The 17,408-nt window shown below is 39.1% G+C and overlaps 1 protein-coding gene across 1 annotated transcript; it reads left to right on the top strand.

Annotated features, from left to right (window-relative positions):
- Positions 1 to 7,539: 7,539 nt before the first annotated feature.
- Positions 7,540 to 8,499, top strand: LOC127681064 (olfactory receptor 52R1-like). The gene has a single exon (XM_052176980.1). The coding sequence runs from the start codon at positions 7,540 to 7,542 to the stop codon at positions 8,497 to 8,499; it is 960 nt and encodes a 319-aa protein (XP_052032940.1).
- Positions 8,500 to 17,408: the final 8,909 nt, after the last annotated feature.

Below are 17,408 nucleotides of genomic sequence, written 5' to 3'. Positions count from 1 at the left end.
AGAAATGAGAAGAGAGACATAATAATTGAAACTGAGGAAATTAAAAAAAAAATTCAGATTCTGCTACAAAAGCCTATACACGGCAAAACTGGAAAATCTAGATGAAATTGGTGATTTTCTAGACAGATAACACATACCAAAGTTAAATCAAGAGCACATAAACTATCTAAACAGGCTCACATCTCCTAAGAAATTAAAGAAGACAATAAAAACTTCCCAACCAAATAAAGCTCAAGGCCAGATGGCTTTAGTGGAGAATTCTACCAGACCTTCAAAGAAGAGCTAATACCAATATTCCTCAAACTATTCTATAAAATATAAAGAGAAGGAGCTCTGCCAAATTCAGTCTATGAAGGCACAATTACTCTGATACCTAAACAATACAAGGACCAAACAAAAAAAGAGAATTTCAGATCAATCTCAGTTATGAATACCAATGCAAAAATACTCAATAAAATTCTCCCAAAGTAAATCCAAGAACTCATAAATACCATTGTTCACTATGATCAAGTAGGCGCATTCCAGAGATGCAAGGTTGGTAAAATGTATGAAAATCTATTAACCTAATCCACTATATAAACAAACTTAAAGGAAAAAAATATCACATGATCATCTCATTAGATGCTGAAAAAGCATTTGACAAAATACAACACCCCTTCATGTAAAAAGCATTGGTGAGATCAGGAATTCAAGACCCATACACAATAAAAATAATATGCTGTAAACCAAGAGCCAATATTAAATTAAATGTAGAGATACTTGAATCAATCCCACTAAAATTAGGCACAAGATCAGGAGGCCCACACATGTTACATCTATTCAATATAGTACTCGAAGTTGTAGCTAGAGCAACAAGATAACAAAAGATGATCAAGGAAATACAAACTGGCCAAAAAAAAAAAAAAAAAGTCAAGATATCACTGTTTGCAGATAATATAATATTATACATAAGCAACTCAAAAATTCTACCAGAGAACTTCTACAGCTGATAAACATCAGTAAAGTGACTGGATATAAAATTAACATGAACAAATCAGTAGCTTTCCTTTATACAAATGATAAACAGGCCCAGAAAGAAATTAGGGAAACAAAACCCTTCACAATAGTTACAAGTAATATAAAATATCTTGGGGTAACTCTAACCAAACAAGTCAAAGATCTGTATGACAAGAACTTTTCAAGTCTCCTCAAAAAGAAATTGTCTTTCCACATTGTTGCTGATGCTGTTGTGTGCATGCAGAAGGGAGCCTGGCATGGCTGCCCTCCAAGAAGCCCAACAGGCAAGTGAAAGAGTCAGATGTAGATACTTGCACCCAACCAATGAGAGGAGGCTGGAGACCCCTGTGGTTGAATTGGGATGGGGGATCTGGAGTGAAGCTGGGGTGGAGGGTGAACCCATAGGAAGATCAGCAGTCTGAACTGACTCGGTTCCTCTGGGAGTTCTTAAATACTTGGCCGCCAACCAGGCAGTACACATTGGCTGGTGTGAGGCCCCAGATGCATATATAGTGGAGGCCTGCCTAGTCTGGCCTCAGTGGGACAGGAAGTACCTAGCCCTCCAAAGACTTGAAGATTCAGGGAGTGGGGAGGTCTGGTAGGGTAGAGTGGGGGATCATCCTCTTTGAAACAGACATGGAGGAGGAATGGAATGAGGAACAGTTGGAGGGTGGACCAGGAGGGGCATAATTACTGGACTGTGAAAAGAGCTTAAATACTACTACTACTACTCCTACTCCTACTCCTACTCCCACCACCACCACCAACAACAACAATAACAATAGCAGCAAAAGCAGTTATGTCATGTAGGACCACCTTGTCCCTATAGCATTGCAATTACCTAATTACTTATTTTCATGAGAATCGTGAATGAAAAACACTACTCCAGGCATCTGTGGGAGTTGGAACCTAAGGGGGGGGGAACCATGTTCTGGGAGCTGTCTCTGCTCAGACATTTGTTCCTACCCCACTCCACCCTACATACTGCTTACAGCTAGTTGGATTCACCCACATAAAAATGCCTTTACATAATGTCCTCAGTTTGAAAATAAGTGGTATGTCACATATTTATGTATCTATTTTAAAATTTAGCTCTATCGTCAGTTGTATTTTCCCATAGAATTTATAGTCCCATTTTACCTAGTAAAAATTACTAAACAGAACATCTAAGTAATAAAATTGGAGGAAAAATAGTAAGAAAATAAAAAAATAAAAGAGTGACTCAGAGTCAGTGGTGAATGCCAACTGACAGCTCTGTAATCTGCTCAAGCAGCTCTCTCTTGCAAACTCAAGGCCAGTCTTTTGTTTACAATTGTGCAAGCTACTTCCTTAGGAAGTGACTAATAATTTAATCATTTGCCCCAGGTTCCCTTTTGATGATTCCATGAATCAGCATGTTAAGGCCTTAACTCTTTGACTCTTTGAACTGAAGCTCTCTTGCCCTTCTCTCTTGTTCTCTTTCCTTGTCTCTGGCTCCCCCGCTTTGCCTCTCCCTCCATTCTCTTTCTACTTGGCCATGGCCAGCTCTAACTTCTTGGTCTCTTCTTTCCCTCTTTACTTTTATATCTCTTTTCTTTCCCCCCATTTTTCTATAATAAAGCTTTAAAATAAAAAAAAAAAAGAAAGAGAAAGAAACTGAAATACAGAACACATTGAGGCAAAGACAGCAAGTACTTTTTTTTTTCCTGTTTTTTCACATAGCAAGTCTGATGCTGCTTTCTGGGCACAGCGTTTGTGCTTGCCAAGTCTAGACATAGGGGTTATATTTATGTGAGAATATTAACTTTAAGTATAATGCATTTTAATATTTTTTTTTGCAATTTAACAATCTCTTGTTTATGCTTATTCAAGCAGCACTGAAGCTAATTTTTATAATTCTTAGCTGCCTCAATTGATTCTTTTAAACTTTGGACTTTTTCTTTTTTATCTCAGTAACTCCAAGGCTTATTTATTATTCACAAGAATTAAGTAATCCTAGAAAATAAGAACATCATTAAGCTTTCATCTTTTTTCTTTGTCTGTCCCTAGCCTCTTTTGGAGTCACAAACATAGTGTCTTAACAACAGAAATCCTTTTGTCATAGATCTAAGAGCTTCAAGTCTATTTTCAGTCCATTAGTACATGTGGTTCATTCTCTTGTTTTTGTGGGTTAAGAATATTTTCTGTCCTCTCTTAGCTTCTGATTGTTTGATGAAAACCTGCATTTATAGAGACAACATCTTGATATCTGCCTTCTTGTTCATAGTGTGTGTGTGTGTGTGTGTTTGCCTGTATGTATGTGTAGGCATGCATGTACATATGTTTACATATTTAGATAGAAAATTCAGTCATATTGGACTGGTAATTCATCATATTCTGAGAGCTTTGTCTCATCATCCTTTCAAAATAGTCCTATTTCAAAATAATGACATATACTTATGTACATCTTGATTTGCAATTTCAGACCATCAAGATTGTAAGTAGGCATGTACTTACATGAAGGCTGTGCATTGTACAATATGAATTCATAGAATAAGAGGGTAACAATAATTATACATACTTGGAACAAGTAATTATCAACACTTCCACAGTATACACATATGCTCACAGCTCACATATATCTGAATGACTTTCATGTTTATAGGCATATCTCTCATAGTTATTCATAAACCTATATGAAGTCTCAATGAGCTTTTATGTTGTATATAATATACCTTAAATGAGAGCCTTAAATATTTAAATAAAATGTTTTTAAAAGCATAAACTCATTTATATAATCCCAATAACACACCTTTTCTCCATCACTTAAACCTGTTTTTTTTTTTTTTGTTTTGTTTTTTTTTGTTGTTGTTGTTCCTGTATATACTCGAGAGAATAAAGTTAGGGGTTAATGCTTCCAGTTTCATCCACTAGTCTCAGAGGGAATAATTGGAGTTTTGCAAATATGAGGTAGTGAATACAGAAAGAGAAAAAGTATCAGTGCTTGGGGGAACAGACAGATCACATAGTTGTGTAAATCGACCCTACACTAAAGTCTCTAAACAAGAGTTAATACCAGGGGCTAATCACAGCATCTTTAGTCATAATCAGCTTGTTAAAGATATAGCATAACTCGGTGAATTATTCCTTTTGCCAAAAGCATATTTTTTTCCTTCTCAGAAATCAGTCGGACACGTGGACTCTTCAAGAATCCAGAAGGAAAGTGATGTACTCTATTGAGAACATTGGCTTGATGGGAGCACCTCATCTAGCAATCCAAATCCACTGAGCTACAGTCTGTGATGGGGAAAGCATGGCCTCCTTTGTGTCAGACCTAGAAAGGTAGGAAGATACCTTCCTTGCAGAAGCTCTCCAGAAACAGAATGATTGTGAATCTCACATGTGCTGCACTTAGGTTCAGATAGTCCACAAAATTTCAGCAGCCTTTCACTAATGTTTTACAGGTGTGTACCTTTAATTCATCTCCTGTTCATTAGTATTATATAGTATGTTGATAATAGTTATATCACGTAAAAGTTAGAAGAGTATATGTTATAGAAGAATAGAGGAACAAGGAGTACTGGGCAAAAGCAAAATTATGTCTTTTTCCTCTTGTGTAAAAATACAAACCATTTTCAAACCAAAGCAAGATGACAAACTGTTCTTTTCCTAAGGAAATTCTTCTATGTGTAACAAAAATGACAAAGGATCAGTAAACATTGTCTATTATGAATACCTTGTACTCAGAAATTTTCATGTGTTCAGATTCTAAGAATGAAAGGGAAACAGATAGGAATTCCTATCAGTGAAGACAATACATTCCATAAAACATGAAGAAAAAAATTCAGGGAGAAAACAAACACTTTTTGAAGACCACATGTCTTCATGTATCAAATATAGCTTTCGGGTCATTTTTAGTATTCTGGTGTTGTGCCAAGAAATAAACACCAAGAGTATAAAGTCAGAGCAGATACAATAGAATGAGAAATACTTAGACATGTCTCTGAATATGAGAGTTCTGGATATGGAAAACATTTAGATAGAAGAGAAGAGGAATACTGGATTTCCAATTAAGCTGTGCAACACTGGTGTGTGTGCGTGTGTGTGTGTACAATTATCAAACTGTAAATAAGTGATTCATCTACTCAGAATAATGGGAAGAAGCCAGTAAGAATGCTATTTCTTGCCTGGAATGGTGTTGCATTCCTAAAATCCAGAATGCTGACTCTGCTGAGATAGAAGGAAGGGAAAGGAGATAGATAGATAGATAGATAGATAGATAGATAGATAGATAGATAGATAGATAGATAGATGATAGATAGATAGAGACACAGAGAAAGACAGACAGAGAGAGAGAGAGAGAGAGAGAGAGAGAGAGAGAGAGAGAGAGAGAGAGAGAGAGAGAAAGAGATCGTGGCTCTGGTCCAGGGAAGTAGAAGAATACTGAGTCAAAATTCTCTAATTCAATATATTTTCTAAGTGCTCTGTGTATTGGCATTTCTTACAAAGGGTTAGCAATTTGGCCAACTCATGTTAAGCAGGATTCTCAAATATTCATTGCCAATAGATTGTGTTCCTCTAGGAGCCCTGGTCCAAGAGATATGTATTCAGACAGTAATTTTACATGTGATCATTGAAAGATCTTTTAATGATTCTGAGCTCTTATTGTTCCTCATGATAAATGATGACACAGAAACTTTACATAAGTTAGAACAATAAATTTAAAGGAGCTTTAATGAAAGGTCTCAAAAACCAGTAATTCCTCCCTAGCAATTGATCAGAAATAACTTTGCACATTGACAATATAAGCCTTTAACACCTTGTTCAGCAATTGTGGTTCAGAATGAAGATGATCTAAGTATGTTTGCTCAAATTACCCTTAATCTATTGTCTCCATATAGTGAGGGTGACATACTGGATGAGGAAAGGATGAAGTTTCTGGTTTAGTCAGAAAGTGTGGCACTGTTTGAGGGGATTCTGTCTGGTAAATGGAAGCAGAGCAGAGGCCCTGAGTATCAGATGATGTGCTTATATCAGCTGTCACTGGAGATTTCCTAGGGGTGTTTGGGCAATCTAATGATTATCTAGGAAGGATGGTAAGCTTTGTGGTGTAGAGGAGACTTCAAAATTCTGAGCCCCATTGCTCTCAGCCATTATAACTGAAGGGGACTAAGAACGATATGAGGACTGTTTGATCTTGAAGAAATTTTAGGCTACTAGATGCCTATAAAATACATTTGTTAGTTTGCAAACATTTTTTGAAGTGAGACAGTAAGGATACTCTATTCACCTGAGGGCGCATGCAGTGAAAGGGGTGAAATGTGAGGCTCTCAAACACAACACAGAGCAGCAACAACTAAGAGAAAGAAGAAGCAAGCAACCTCTCACCTATGTCTTAAGTGTGTGCATGTGTGTGTGTGTGCATGTGTACGTGTGTGTGCGTGTGTGTGTGTGTGTGTGTGTGTGTGTGTGTGTGCGTGTGTGTGTGTGTGTGTGTGTGTGTGTGTGTGACACATTGTCTTCCTTGGAGAGCTCAGACATGAAAAACAAGTGCATTAAGCTTAAGCAAGAACATGTGAATGGTGTCATTCAACAAATTTTACCATAATTTCTAGCACAAGCAATGGCCTTAAATCTAAGTAGAAACGAGGGGATTCTATGATCAAAATTCAGTCTATGATATTGAGGATCAGTCAATGGGTCTGTTGCATCAGAATAATGGCCTTTACTTGATATTTCACTCACTATACATTTACCTAACTTCTATTTATCAAGAAGAGATGTGATGAACAGTGTCAGGTTCAAAGGCATCTTCTTGAGTAATTTATCATCCCTGACATCCCTGAATAAATTGCAATATGAAAATCAAAGCCAGTTTGAATTTGAATCATCAAATCTGTTTCAGAATATAGCTGCAGGCAGACACCAACATGCTGTCTGTGCCTATTGCTACAATGTGTATAACAGAGAAAGATACTATCTTTGAAAGTGTGGATCACGCATAAGCATATGATGCTCATGATCTATGAATTTCATTAAATATACTATGTCATTTTCTGTAGGCTAGAACCAAGATGTTAACTTGGCCCCTTATTTCATTCTTCCTTTCTATCATGAGCAAGAGTAGTCCAAAGATTCGCCACAGACATGTGTGGAACTGTGTGGAATGATGACCAAGTAATTTGTCAAAGAGAAAATGACAAAGTTGAGTGTAACTCTTTGCCTTACTTGTTTTCACTCAGCAGATTCTACTTCCAGCAAAATATTTTTGTTTAGGAAATAATTGCCTCTGATCCTGACTTGTTTTAATATTTTAATTATTAAATATCAAATATACTAATTCATTTTCTCTATACTAGAACCAAGATGGAAATTGTGCTAAATATGACAATAAATTACTATGGTCCCTTACAAGTACTAAATAAATTGCATCATTTGTGTTACAAAATAGTATTTATTATAAAATTTGATTCTACTACAATTTAATATAGAATAAAATTGTAATATTACATCAGTGCAAATAATCATCCATGTCTTGGCTGCTGTAATCCTCAGAGAGCAGATTAACTTCACCATACAGAAAATATGATGTATTCTCTCATGATGGATTCAAGGAACGGCTCTTCCCACTCTACATTTTTCATCTTGCTTGGAATCCCAGGACTGGAGAATTACCAATTCTGGGTTGCCTTTCCATTCTGTGTCATGTATATTGTGGCAGTGACTGGAAATATCACCATCCTCCACATAATCCGAATTGACCACACCCTACATGAGCCCATGTACCTCTTCCTGGCCATGCTGGCTACCACTGATCTGGTTCTGTCCTCTTCCACACAACCTAAAATGTTGGCCATACTCTGGTTTCATGATCATAAGATTGAATATCATGCCTGCCTCATCCAGGTGTTCTTCATACATGCTTTTTCTTCTGTGGAGTCTGGGGTGCTCATGGCCATGGCCTTGGACCGCTATGTGGCTATCTGCTTCCCACTCAGACATTCTAGCATCCTGACCACATCTGTAGTCATTAAACTAGGGGCAGCTGTAATGGTGAGAGGGCTGCTGTGGGTGAGTCCCTTCTGCTTCATGATCTCCAGGATGCCCTTCTGCCCCAACAAGGTCATTCCCCAGTCCTACTGTGAGCACATGGCTGTGCTCAAGTTGGTATGTGCTGATACCAGAGTCAATCGTGGATATGGACTCTTTGTGGCTTTCTCTGTGGTTGGCTTTGACATAATTGTCATCAGTGTATCTTATGTGATGATTCTGAGAGCTGTGTTGAGGTTGCCCTCAGGTGAAGCTCGCCTCAAAGCTTTTGGTACGTGTGCTTCTCATATTGGTGTCATCTTAGCCCTATATATCCCAGCACTTTTCACATTCCTTACCCACCGCTTTGGCCACCATGTGCCCAGAGTTGTTCACATCATGTTTGCCAACGTCTATCTTCTAGTTCCTCCCATGCTCAATCCCATCATATATGGAGTTAGAACCAAACAGATCAGGGATAGGGTTACCCGAGGGTTTTGTGGAAAAGGATCATGAACCAGGGACCACAGCCTATCATGTCTTGATTTACTCATACTGGCATCACCACAGATGAGAAACAGTTCACAGGCTTTTTACCTAAGATCACAAAGTCATCTCTGTGAGAACAGCTAGTCTTTGTATCCACAGCCAGAGTTCTGATAGATGTGGTATATAATACAGATTTAACTGATATATTCCTCATGATAGGAAAAAAGTATTTATTAACAAAACTCAAAAAAAAAAAAACAAAACTCATTCATTAAATCTTCAGTTCTTTGTTCAAATTGATAATAGGTCAATTTGAATTGAATCTATTTAGTAAAATAAATATTTAGAAAAGACAAATTCACTGTGGATTTTTATGACAAATTTTAATTTTAGTTATTGTTATATTTTTTCTGTACCCTTTTCATATGAGAACTTTACCCCTTACTCGGTTGTTGACTTAAAAATCTGGAGACTTTTCATGGATTAAGTCAATAAATATTGTACCTAATTGTCATGAATTGAATAGAAGCTCATACAATTTTAAATGAATCTAAGCATTTCACCAAGCATTTAAAAATATACATATTTCTTCAAGCTGGACTCTCTACCAAAAATATTATTTACTAAATAGACATTTGTTTAAAATTATGTTTAAATCCTGATCTATAAAATCAACAGAAGTCATATTGATCATCCTATAGGAACTGAATGTCATTGCACATGACAAGAACTATAACAACAGGGAATCTGAGGCAGGAGCACTGTGAATTTGAGACCAGTCTGGACTGGACAGAAAAATTTTATCCCAATAAAATAAAATGGAAGAAGAGAGGAAGGTAAGAGGAAGGGAAAGAAGAAAAGGAGGGAGAATAGAAGAAAGGGAGACCAAGCAGGAGAAAAGAAAATGAAAGTGGGAAGGAGGGGGAGAAGAAAATAAATGAAACCAATGGAAGAAAACATGATTGAAAACTAGGTGCCATTTTATTTGTAGTAAAGAGGTGATGAATTGTTGATATGCTGTTAAGTTTTAAAGAAAATAAATTTAGTTTCCATCATTCTCCATAGTATTAGATGAGGTGTGAAATAGAGTACTTGGGATTTGCACAGGAATGAACCATGAGAGTTCTAGATAAACAGGAAAATAATTTCAGACAAAGTTCTAGCAGTGCCCAATACAGCTTATTTAATAAAGACATCTAAATGCTGTGAATATCCACTATGGTTAATAAAGCTTAGGGTCTTCTTGTTTTCCTTTCACAATCGTATTTTTTGAAACTTATCTTTAGTTACTGAAGTTTAATTTTCTTATTAAAAATTATTGAGATAAGGTTTAAATGACCCTGAGCTCATGGATATGAAAAATAGCTATACTATTTTACTAATGGTCATAAGTCAAATATTTTACTAATAATATTGTCCTGACCCGCAGGACAGTCTACAGGGTTCCTTAGGCCACCTAGAAGAAAGGCGATGGGGCGACAAGACAAGAGAGAGGCTGGACAGCCTGTCTAGTTCTGATCAAGCTGTCAAACTTTAATTTTCACACAAGTCAATATAAAGGGACGCATACAAGGTTTGGGAGGGGTAAAGGGGGAACAATCTCAGGGGCTGACATCATTTCTAAGAAACAGTTTCTCATAATTTCTGGTAAAGCTAGTTATTGCTGTTGGAATTCTGGCATGATAAAAGGAGGGTCATGAGGCGGTGAAGTGGAAAGGGGTTGCTATAGTAACCTAACTACAGATGAACTTCAAAAGGAGGGGGTTGGAATAGTTCCTGGCATGGAGATCTAAGTGAGAATGACTCCTGGTCTCGAGGTCTCCTGGCATTGAGAGCCAGATGGGGATGGCTCCTGTATGGAGAGTTCTTGGCATTGAGTTCTAAGTGAGGATGGCTCCTGGCAATTCCCCCTTCTCTTTATAGAGAACAGAGGTCAGACAGCCATTGATGGCAAGCAGATAAGGCATCAAGATAATGGGACAGCGCCTGTCTTAGGAATCGACCCGGTCATCCATCATCCCGTTTCCGTTCGGTTGTCTCTGCCAGCCTCCAGAAACACCTGTCTTAGGTGGGAGTGGCCCTGGGAAGTTGCCCGTCATTGGCTAACTGCCCAGCAAGTTAATTGTTATTGATGCCTTTTAGCTTGTGGGGCTCCTTCTGGAGTCCCGGCTGGAATGGCTGTGACAAGGATGCTCTTTCTGTTAAGGCACTAGAGTGTGCTGTTTGGGCTGTTTTGCCCTGGGGATTTAGGTAGCCATCTCTCAATCCTCCATAGCCAAACGATGGTAATGTACCTGAATAGGCTTGGCTGCCAAGTCATCAATCTGCTTCTTAATTAGGGCTGTGAGGCTTTTAAAAGCCCATGGTCCAAAAGAAAATAACAATAATAATCCTATAAAGGGTCCTAGGATACTGGGTAAAAGTGTAGTGAGCCATGAAGAGGTGGAAAACCAATTTTCATACCAACTTTCTTTCTGTTCTATTTCTCTCTTACGTTTTTCTAGGCCTTGTCTGACTATTTTCATGCTGTCTTTTACAACTCCTGTCTTACTAACATGAAAACAACACTCTTCTTTTCATGCTGCACAAAGTCCACCCTGTTGGAGGAACAGGAGATCAAGTCCTTGCCTATTTTGGAAGACAATCTCAGCTAGGGAGTCAATGGAGTCGGAGAGATCAATAATCCCCTGCTGAAGGCTTTGGACGTCTTGATCGATGGTAGCACTTAGCTCCGTGTACCTAGAGTTGGAAAGAACAAGGGAAGAAATACCTGTCCCTGCTCCCACAGCTCCAAGGCCAAGTAGGACAGAGAGAGTAACAGCAGAGATAGGTTCTCTGCGAGGGCGGCTCAAAGAAGTGGAGCCTCCAGTAGACGTGGATTGATCCCACAAGTGAAAAAATTCTTCAGAGCGATAATAAACTAAACGAGGGAACATCTTAATAAGAATGCAAAACTCAGGGTTCAAAAGCCCATTCTTCCTATTTTGAAGAACTGAGTCAGAGAGGCAAGGTGTAAGGCCATCAAGGCACACACACCAAGTTCCCTCTGGGGGGAGAATAAAATAATTGCCAGGAGGGGGAAAATAGGTTTCGTTACACAAGTGAGCATTAAGTAAGGGGACATTTGTTCCACTAGAGATCACACAAAGTCCCAGGCCAGATATTTGGGTTAGTGAAAGACCTGGCCATGCACCCTTTCGCCAATGGCAGTGCTGTGGATCGTCAGCATGGGGGGATCACCAAGAACAGCAATTCCTTCATAAAAGGGTGGTTGGGAATGGTAGCACAGCCAGCAATCTTCAACAAGTTCAGGGGAAGTTTCATTTAAAGTGAGAAAAGTCTGATTAACTAAAAAAAGTACAATATTTTTAGTGGGAGCTGGCTATACAGGCAGTGTAGTGGCTGATGGCTTAACTGGTGGCTGGAAGGGAAATACAGAAGGTAGGGAAGTGTCTTTAATAGAAGGAGTACGGGTGGTGTCTTGATCAATTCCTTTAGGAGGAACAGGACGAGGTACCAACACAGGATTAGGTCCCATTGGGACTGGCTGGGCATGCTTTAAAGGCTCTTTAAGGAGTTTAATGGAGAAAGTAATACCTGCATCAAAGCCAAGTACATAAGAGGCGAAGATCCCATTTATAACCTATTTGTCAATGTGGATTGAGAGATTTTGCATGGGTGGTAAACTTAATTTGTAAAGGTGTGCACCATCCCTTTGTAGAAGGATTAGAGGCCTTGTAGTACTCATCATCTATTAGAAAACTAGCTGAAGTTGTAACATTGTGTTTTACTTAGATGTAATCCCACAAGGAGAAGTCAGAGGCTCTCCCAAAGGTCCCAAACAACCAAAGTAAATCCTGTGGATGTCTTGAAGAAAATAAATGGCAGGCCACTTCTATTTGGTCTACACTTGAAATCTGTAAAATTTAAATATATGGCCTTTTGACACCCTGGAGGGGGACAATCAGCGGTAGCCAATATCTCCCCTTTAATCTGTTTATAATTTGTCCAATTTTTAGCTAAATAAATTTGCCATGCAAAGAGGGATGTTGAGTCTATAGATGTCTGTGATGTCAGCATTATTAGGAGGCATCCAAAGGTGTTGAGGACTGTAGCCATTTTTAATGATTATAATCAGCATCATTCTTTGTCTCAGTATTAGCATACTTTGGCAGCTAGCATGTTCCTTCAGCATCCTGCAGAAAAAACACAAACATGCCCTCTTCTCTACATTCAGAGAGTTCCCTAGCATTAAAATTTTAAAATTTTTGTGGTATATAGAGATGTGATTCTCCCCTCTTTTGTTTATAAAAATATTGTTTTAAAGTTCTATGGGCCTGTTCCATAATATCTTGTCTCTGAGAATTATGAGGAATCTCAGTAATATGACCAACATCAAATTGTTAAAACATCTCAAATGACTGACTATAATAATCAGTTATAATATTTGTCTTTATCTGATTTGGAACATTCAACATAGAAAAATATCATATGTGATGACTAAGTTTATTTGTTGTTGTTGTTGTTTTGTAAGACCCCAAAAACCGAGGGTGCCCCAGCACCCCACACCCTGGAAGGTGACACCCAAATCACTCGCAAGAAACGGTCTTGATGCAATAGCATGAGGATTTCTTTATTCCAGAATTCTGGGTTCCATAGCCGCCGTGCACCACGCAGGGTTAGAGGACTATGGACCCTGAGTGCCGAATTACGACAGCTTTTATAAGTTTACAACAAAGCCTGCGAATCACAAACCAATCATTTCTTAGCATGGAGAGCCCACGAAATGCGAGCCAATTGATTTGTACCTCTCCATAGTTTTTAGGCCAATCAGTTTAAATTATCAGAGCCCGTGTGCTCAGTGGACCAATTAGTTTCCTATAATGTCTACAGCTGTGTGAACTCCTGTTTAGGGGTAATGGCGTAAGTTTACAGAAGATAAGCTTAGCCCATTTCCAGTTACCCTATGGGGCCAGGATCACCTATTCAAGGCCTTTCTGCTAGGTCTAAACAAAAGGCGGGCTCTGGAATGTGACCTTTTACCTAGTTTCTAACAAAGTAAGATAGCATTTTAAACTCCTGATTTCTTGGGGTCATTAGAGTTAGGCTGTATTATTTTCTATCCTTTCAGTTTCTTCTGTTAAAACATTTATAACTAGAAAGCTTGAGAAGCTGTTAATAATCATATGTATATTTTTAATCAACTTTTTAAAAAAAATGTTGTATTTGTATAGATAATTGTAAAAGTTAAGAATTAGTAGCATTAAAAAAGAAACAATTTCAAGCAATTGTAAGGCATGTGTTTTATATATATATATATATTATTATTAATATAAAAATTAAAAGTTTGATTTTTAACATTTTAAAAAGAGCAACTACAGCACCCAATTCAATTATCTGTGCTGAAGCAAGGGGACACTCAAAAGAATAAACATGTGATTTAATTATATGAGCTTTACTCCCACAGTAGATGTATTTTTATAGGATGTATGTATAAATCTATAAAAATATAAAAACATGTATGAGGCAAATTTTTAACAATATATCTTTTGAATAACAATTATTAATTTTGTCAAAAAAAGGCTTGCCATGTCATACATTAACTATCACTGATAATTAATTTGATTGCTGTTTAAAATAAGGAACTAACATTTTATCATGCTCTTAAAACATTCCTTTTTAAAAATATTTCTATGATTTTATTTTGCAACACTTTATTATTACACCAAATCTTCATTGGAGGATGTCAAAACCTTATTTGGAGAGATTTTACATTAATGTTCTCTTTATCAAGGAATGAAAGTAAACATATATCATAAACTGTTAACAAATACTTACGGTAGCTTTCTCCAAGTTATGTCTGTCAATATTTTGCAAAATTTATTTTGCATTTACCTTGAGAACATCAGAGGCTTAAATCCTCTTATGGCAAACTTAAAGCAGTGTCTTAGCCAAATAATTTATCTTAACATTTTTTTTTTAAATTATTTACTTAAAAAATTTAAAAGTCCATTGTTAAGAGCAAGCCATTTCTTGAGGAAGAACTTTCCAATGAATTTTTTTTTACTGTTTTTTTTTAAGTTAGCTTATGTTTAACCTTTCACAGATATAAGTTTGAACTTTATTTTGAACCACATCTGTATGAATCTGTTAAAAATGTTTTTTTGGCCAGAACTCTCTAGGTGAGGCCTGCAAGATAAGGCTAGACCTACACCCATCAGTCTTGCAAGGAGTAGCCTGTAACCAGACCCCATTGTATGAAGGTCAAATAACAAAAGGAACCTGTAATATCAAAGTATAACTACAATTTTTTGAAAGCAAAAGCCAATTTTAAACAATCTTTTCTCCTTAAAAATAATGGCAAACACATTACTTTCATATTGCAAAGTTTGTCTATCAGCTTGTATGTTTGAATGTATGACAGTATAACTTATTGAAGAGACATTATTTTAAATCTTATTTTTTATAAGTCTGAGTTCTAGGATAAGAATCACATAAAATATTATGTCAATTTAGAAATATCTTAGAGGCCTGTTTTTCTTGGCTTCTGTCATGCCATGTGTTGCTTAAGATAGCTTTAATCCTAAATTATCAATTTTAAACTTACCTTTTGTTACCATCATTATATTTTTAAATCATGTCCAATAACTTATGAGCCAATACTCTATAGTCAAGGCATGTAAAACATTTATACCTTTAAGACCAATTAGAAATAAAGATGAGGGGTGTCGGGGAGCGGCGGCGGCAGCGGCGGTGGCTGCGGCGGCGGCGGCGGCGGCGGCGGCGGCGGTGGCAGCGGCGGCGGCAGCAGGGGCAGCAGTGGCTGCTCCAGCTGAAGGGCCATCAGCAGTGGAACCAAGGCATCACAGGGACCAGTTAGGCCCTGCGCCCACAACCACTGACCTTCGCTGACCAGCCGGGCAGCAAGCAGCTGCAGTTGTGCGGCGCCTTTCCTGCATGGAGGCCACTTCAGAACTCGGCCTCCCACCAGTCAGGAGAGGTGCATCTATCTTGGTTCCGGACTCCGGGGAACGGACAGACTGAGGTACACAAACATAATCCGAGGCCAACACCGCGGTGGTCTGAGCCCGACGGGCGTTGGCCTGCACCCAGGCCCTGGGCGGGTCGGGGGGCCATCGGGGTGCCAACCCAGCCAGGAGGTTTTTTGCCCAGGCCTGCGAGCGCGCCGCCGCCATTTTGTCTGCAGGACGACAGAGAGCTCAGGCGGGCAGACCTGTAACAGGCATAGCCTAAGGCTAACAAAGCGGGGGTCCAGGCCCCAAAAGGCACAGGACTGACCCCAAGAACTGGGCGGCTTGGTGGGCCATCTGTGAGTCAACCCGCCCAGGTGATTGTTAGCAAAGCAGACTCTCCCTGCGCTTTCAGGGAGCGCGGGCGCGCACGCCTGCCCGCCATCCTAGTCACCTGGCAGACCCAATTAACAGTCATAGCCCTAGGGGAAATTTGCTCGGACCTTGGCCTCCCAGGCTTTTGCCTGGACTCAGGGACTGGGCGGCCAGGCTAACCTTGTGTGCGACAGCCTGGTTGGCAGATCGGCTGCCCAGCGGAGTGAGCGGAACACAGGGGAGGTCACAGTAGCATACACCATCGGCACTCCCTGGGGGTGCACACAGGCTCCATCTGGTCCACAGACACAATCTGGGGCAAGGCCTCAGGCAGAAGCCCTTAGCTCTACTCTCTCCGCTTCCGGATCCAGATCAGTCTGGGCGGCAGCATTACATCTCCAAGTCCTGCAAGTGGCTAGCTGGGCTTCCGGGCGGCCAGCTGGGAGAAGTCAGTGTGCTCCAGTGAATCCAGCAGGCCCCAGCGGGAGCCTTCGGGTGCCTGCTTTGGGATCGGAACAGCCTGGGCAGCAGCACACTGTCTACAAGCAGTGTAGGAGGTAAGCTGTGCACTAGAGGCCAACTGGGAAGGGGCAGCTTGCACTGGTGAGTCCAGCACTGACAAGATAAACTAACACCAGTGAGAACTAGATGGCAAAAGGCAAACGCAGGAACGTCACTAACAGAAATCAAGGCAATATCGCAACATCTGAACCCAATTCTCCTCTACCAACATGTCCTGGATACCCCATCACACCAGTAAAACAAGATTTGGATTTAAAATCACTGGTCATGATGCTGGTACAGGAACACATGAAGGACATACATAAAGAAATTCAGGAGAAAATGGATCAAAAGTTAGAAGCCCTTGCAAGGGAAACACAAAAATCATTGAAAGAAATCCAGGAGAATACAAAAGCCAACAAGGAGGAAATGCAAAAAACACTTAAAGAAATACAGGAGAACTTTGCTCAACAGGCTGAGGTCATGAAAGACGAAATACAAAAATCTCTTAAAGAAATACAGGAGAACTTTGGTCAACAGGCTGAGGTCATGAAAGACGAAACACAAAAATCTCTTAACGAATTACAGGAAAACACAAACATGCAAGTGAAGGAGCTAAGCAAAACCATCCAGGATCTAAAATCAGAAGTAGAAACAACTAAGAAAACTCAAAGGGAGACAACTTTGGAGATAGAAAGCCTTGGGAAGAAATCAGGGGACAGAGATGCAAATATCAACAACAGAATACAAGAGATAGAAGAAAGAATCTCAGATGCTGAAGATTCCATAGAAACCATGGACTCAACAGTTAAAGAAAATGCAAAATGCAAAAAGCTTGTAACCCAAAATATCCAGGAAATCCAGGACACAATGAGAAGACCAAACCTAAGGATTATAGGCATAGATGAGAGTGAAGATTTACAACTTAAAGGGCCAGCAAACATCTTCAATAAAATTATGGAAGAAAACTTCCCTAACCTAAAGAGAGAGATGCCCATGAATATACAAGAAGCCTACAGAACTCCAAACAGACTGGACCAGAACAGAAATACTTCCCGTCACATAATAATCAAAACACCAAATGTTCTA

The sequence above is a fragment of the Apodemus sylvaticus genome, chromosome 1, assembly GCF_947179515.1.
Source record: "Apodemus sylvaticus chromosome 1, mApoSyl1.1, whole genome shotgun sequence".
NCBI classification, from domain to species: Eukaryota; Metazoa; Chordata; class Mammalia; order Rodentia; family Muridae; genus Apodemus; species Apodemus sylvaticus.
This window is presented reverse-complemented; position numbering and strand designations above follow the sequence as displayed.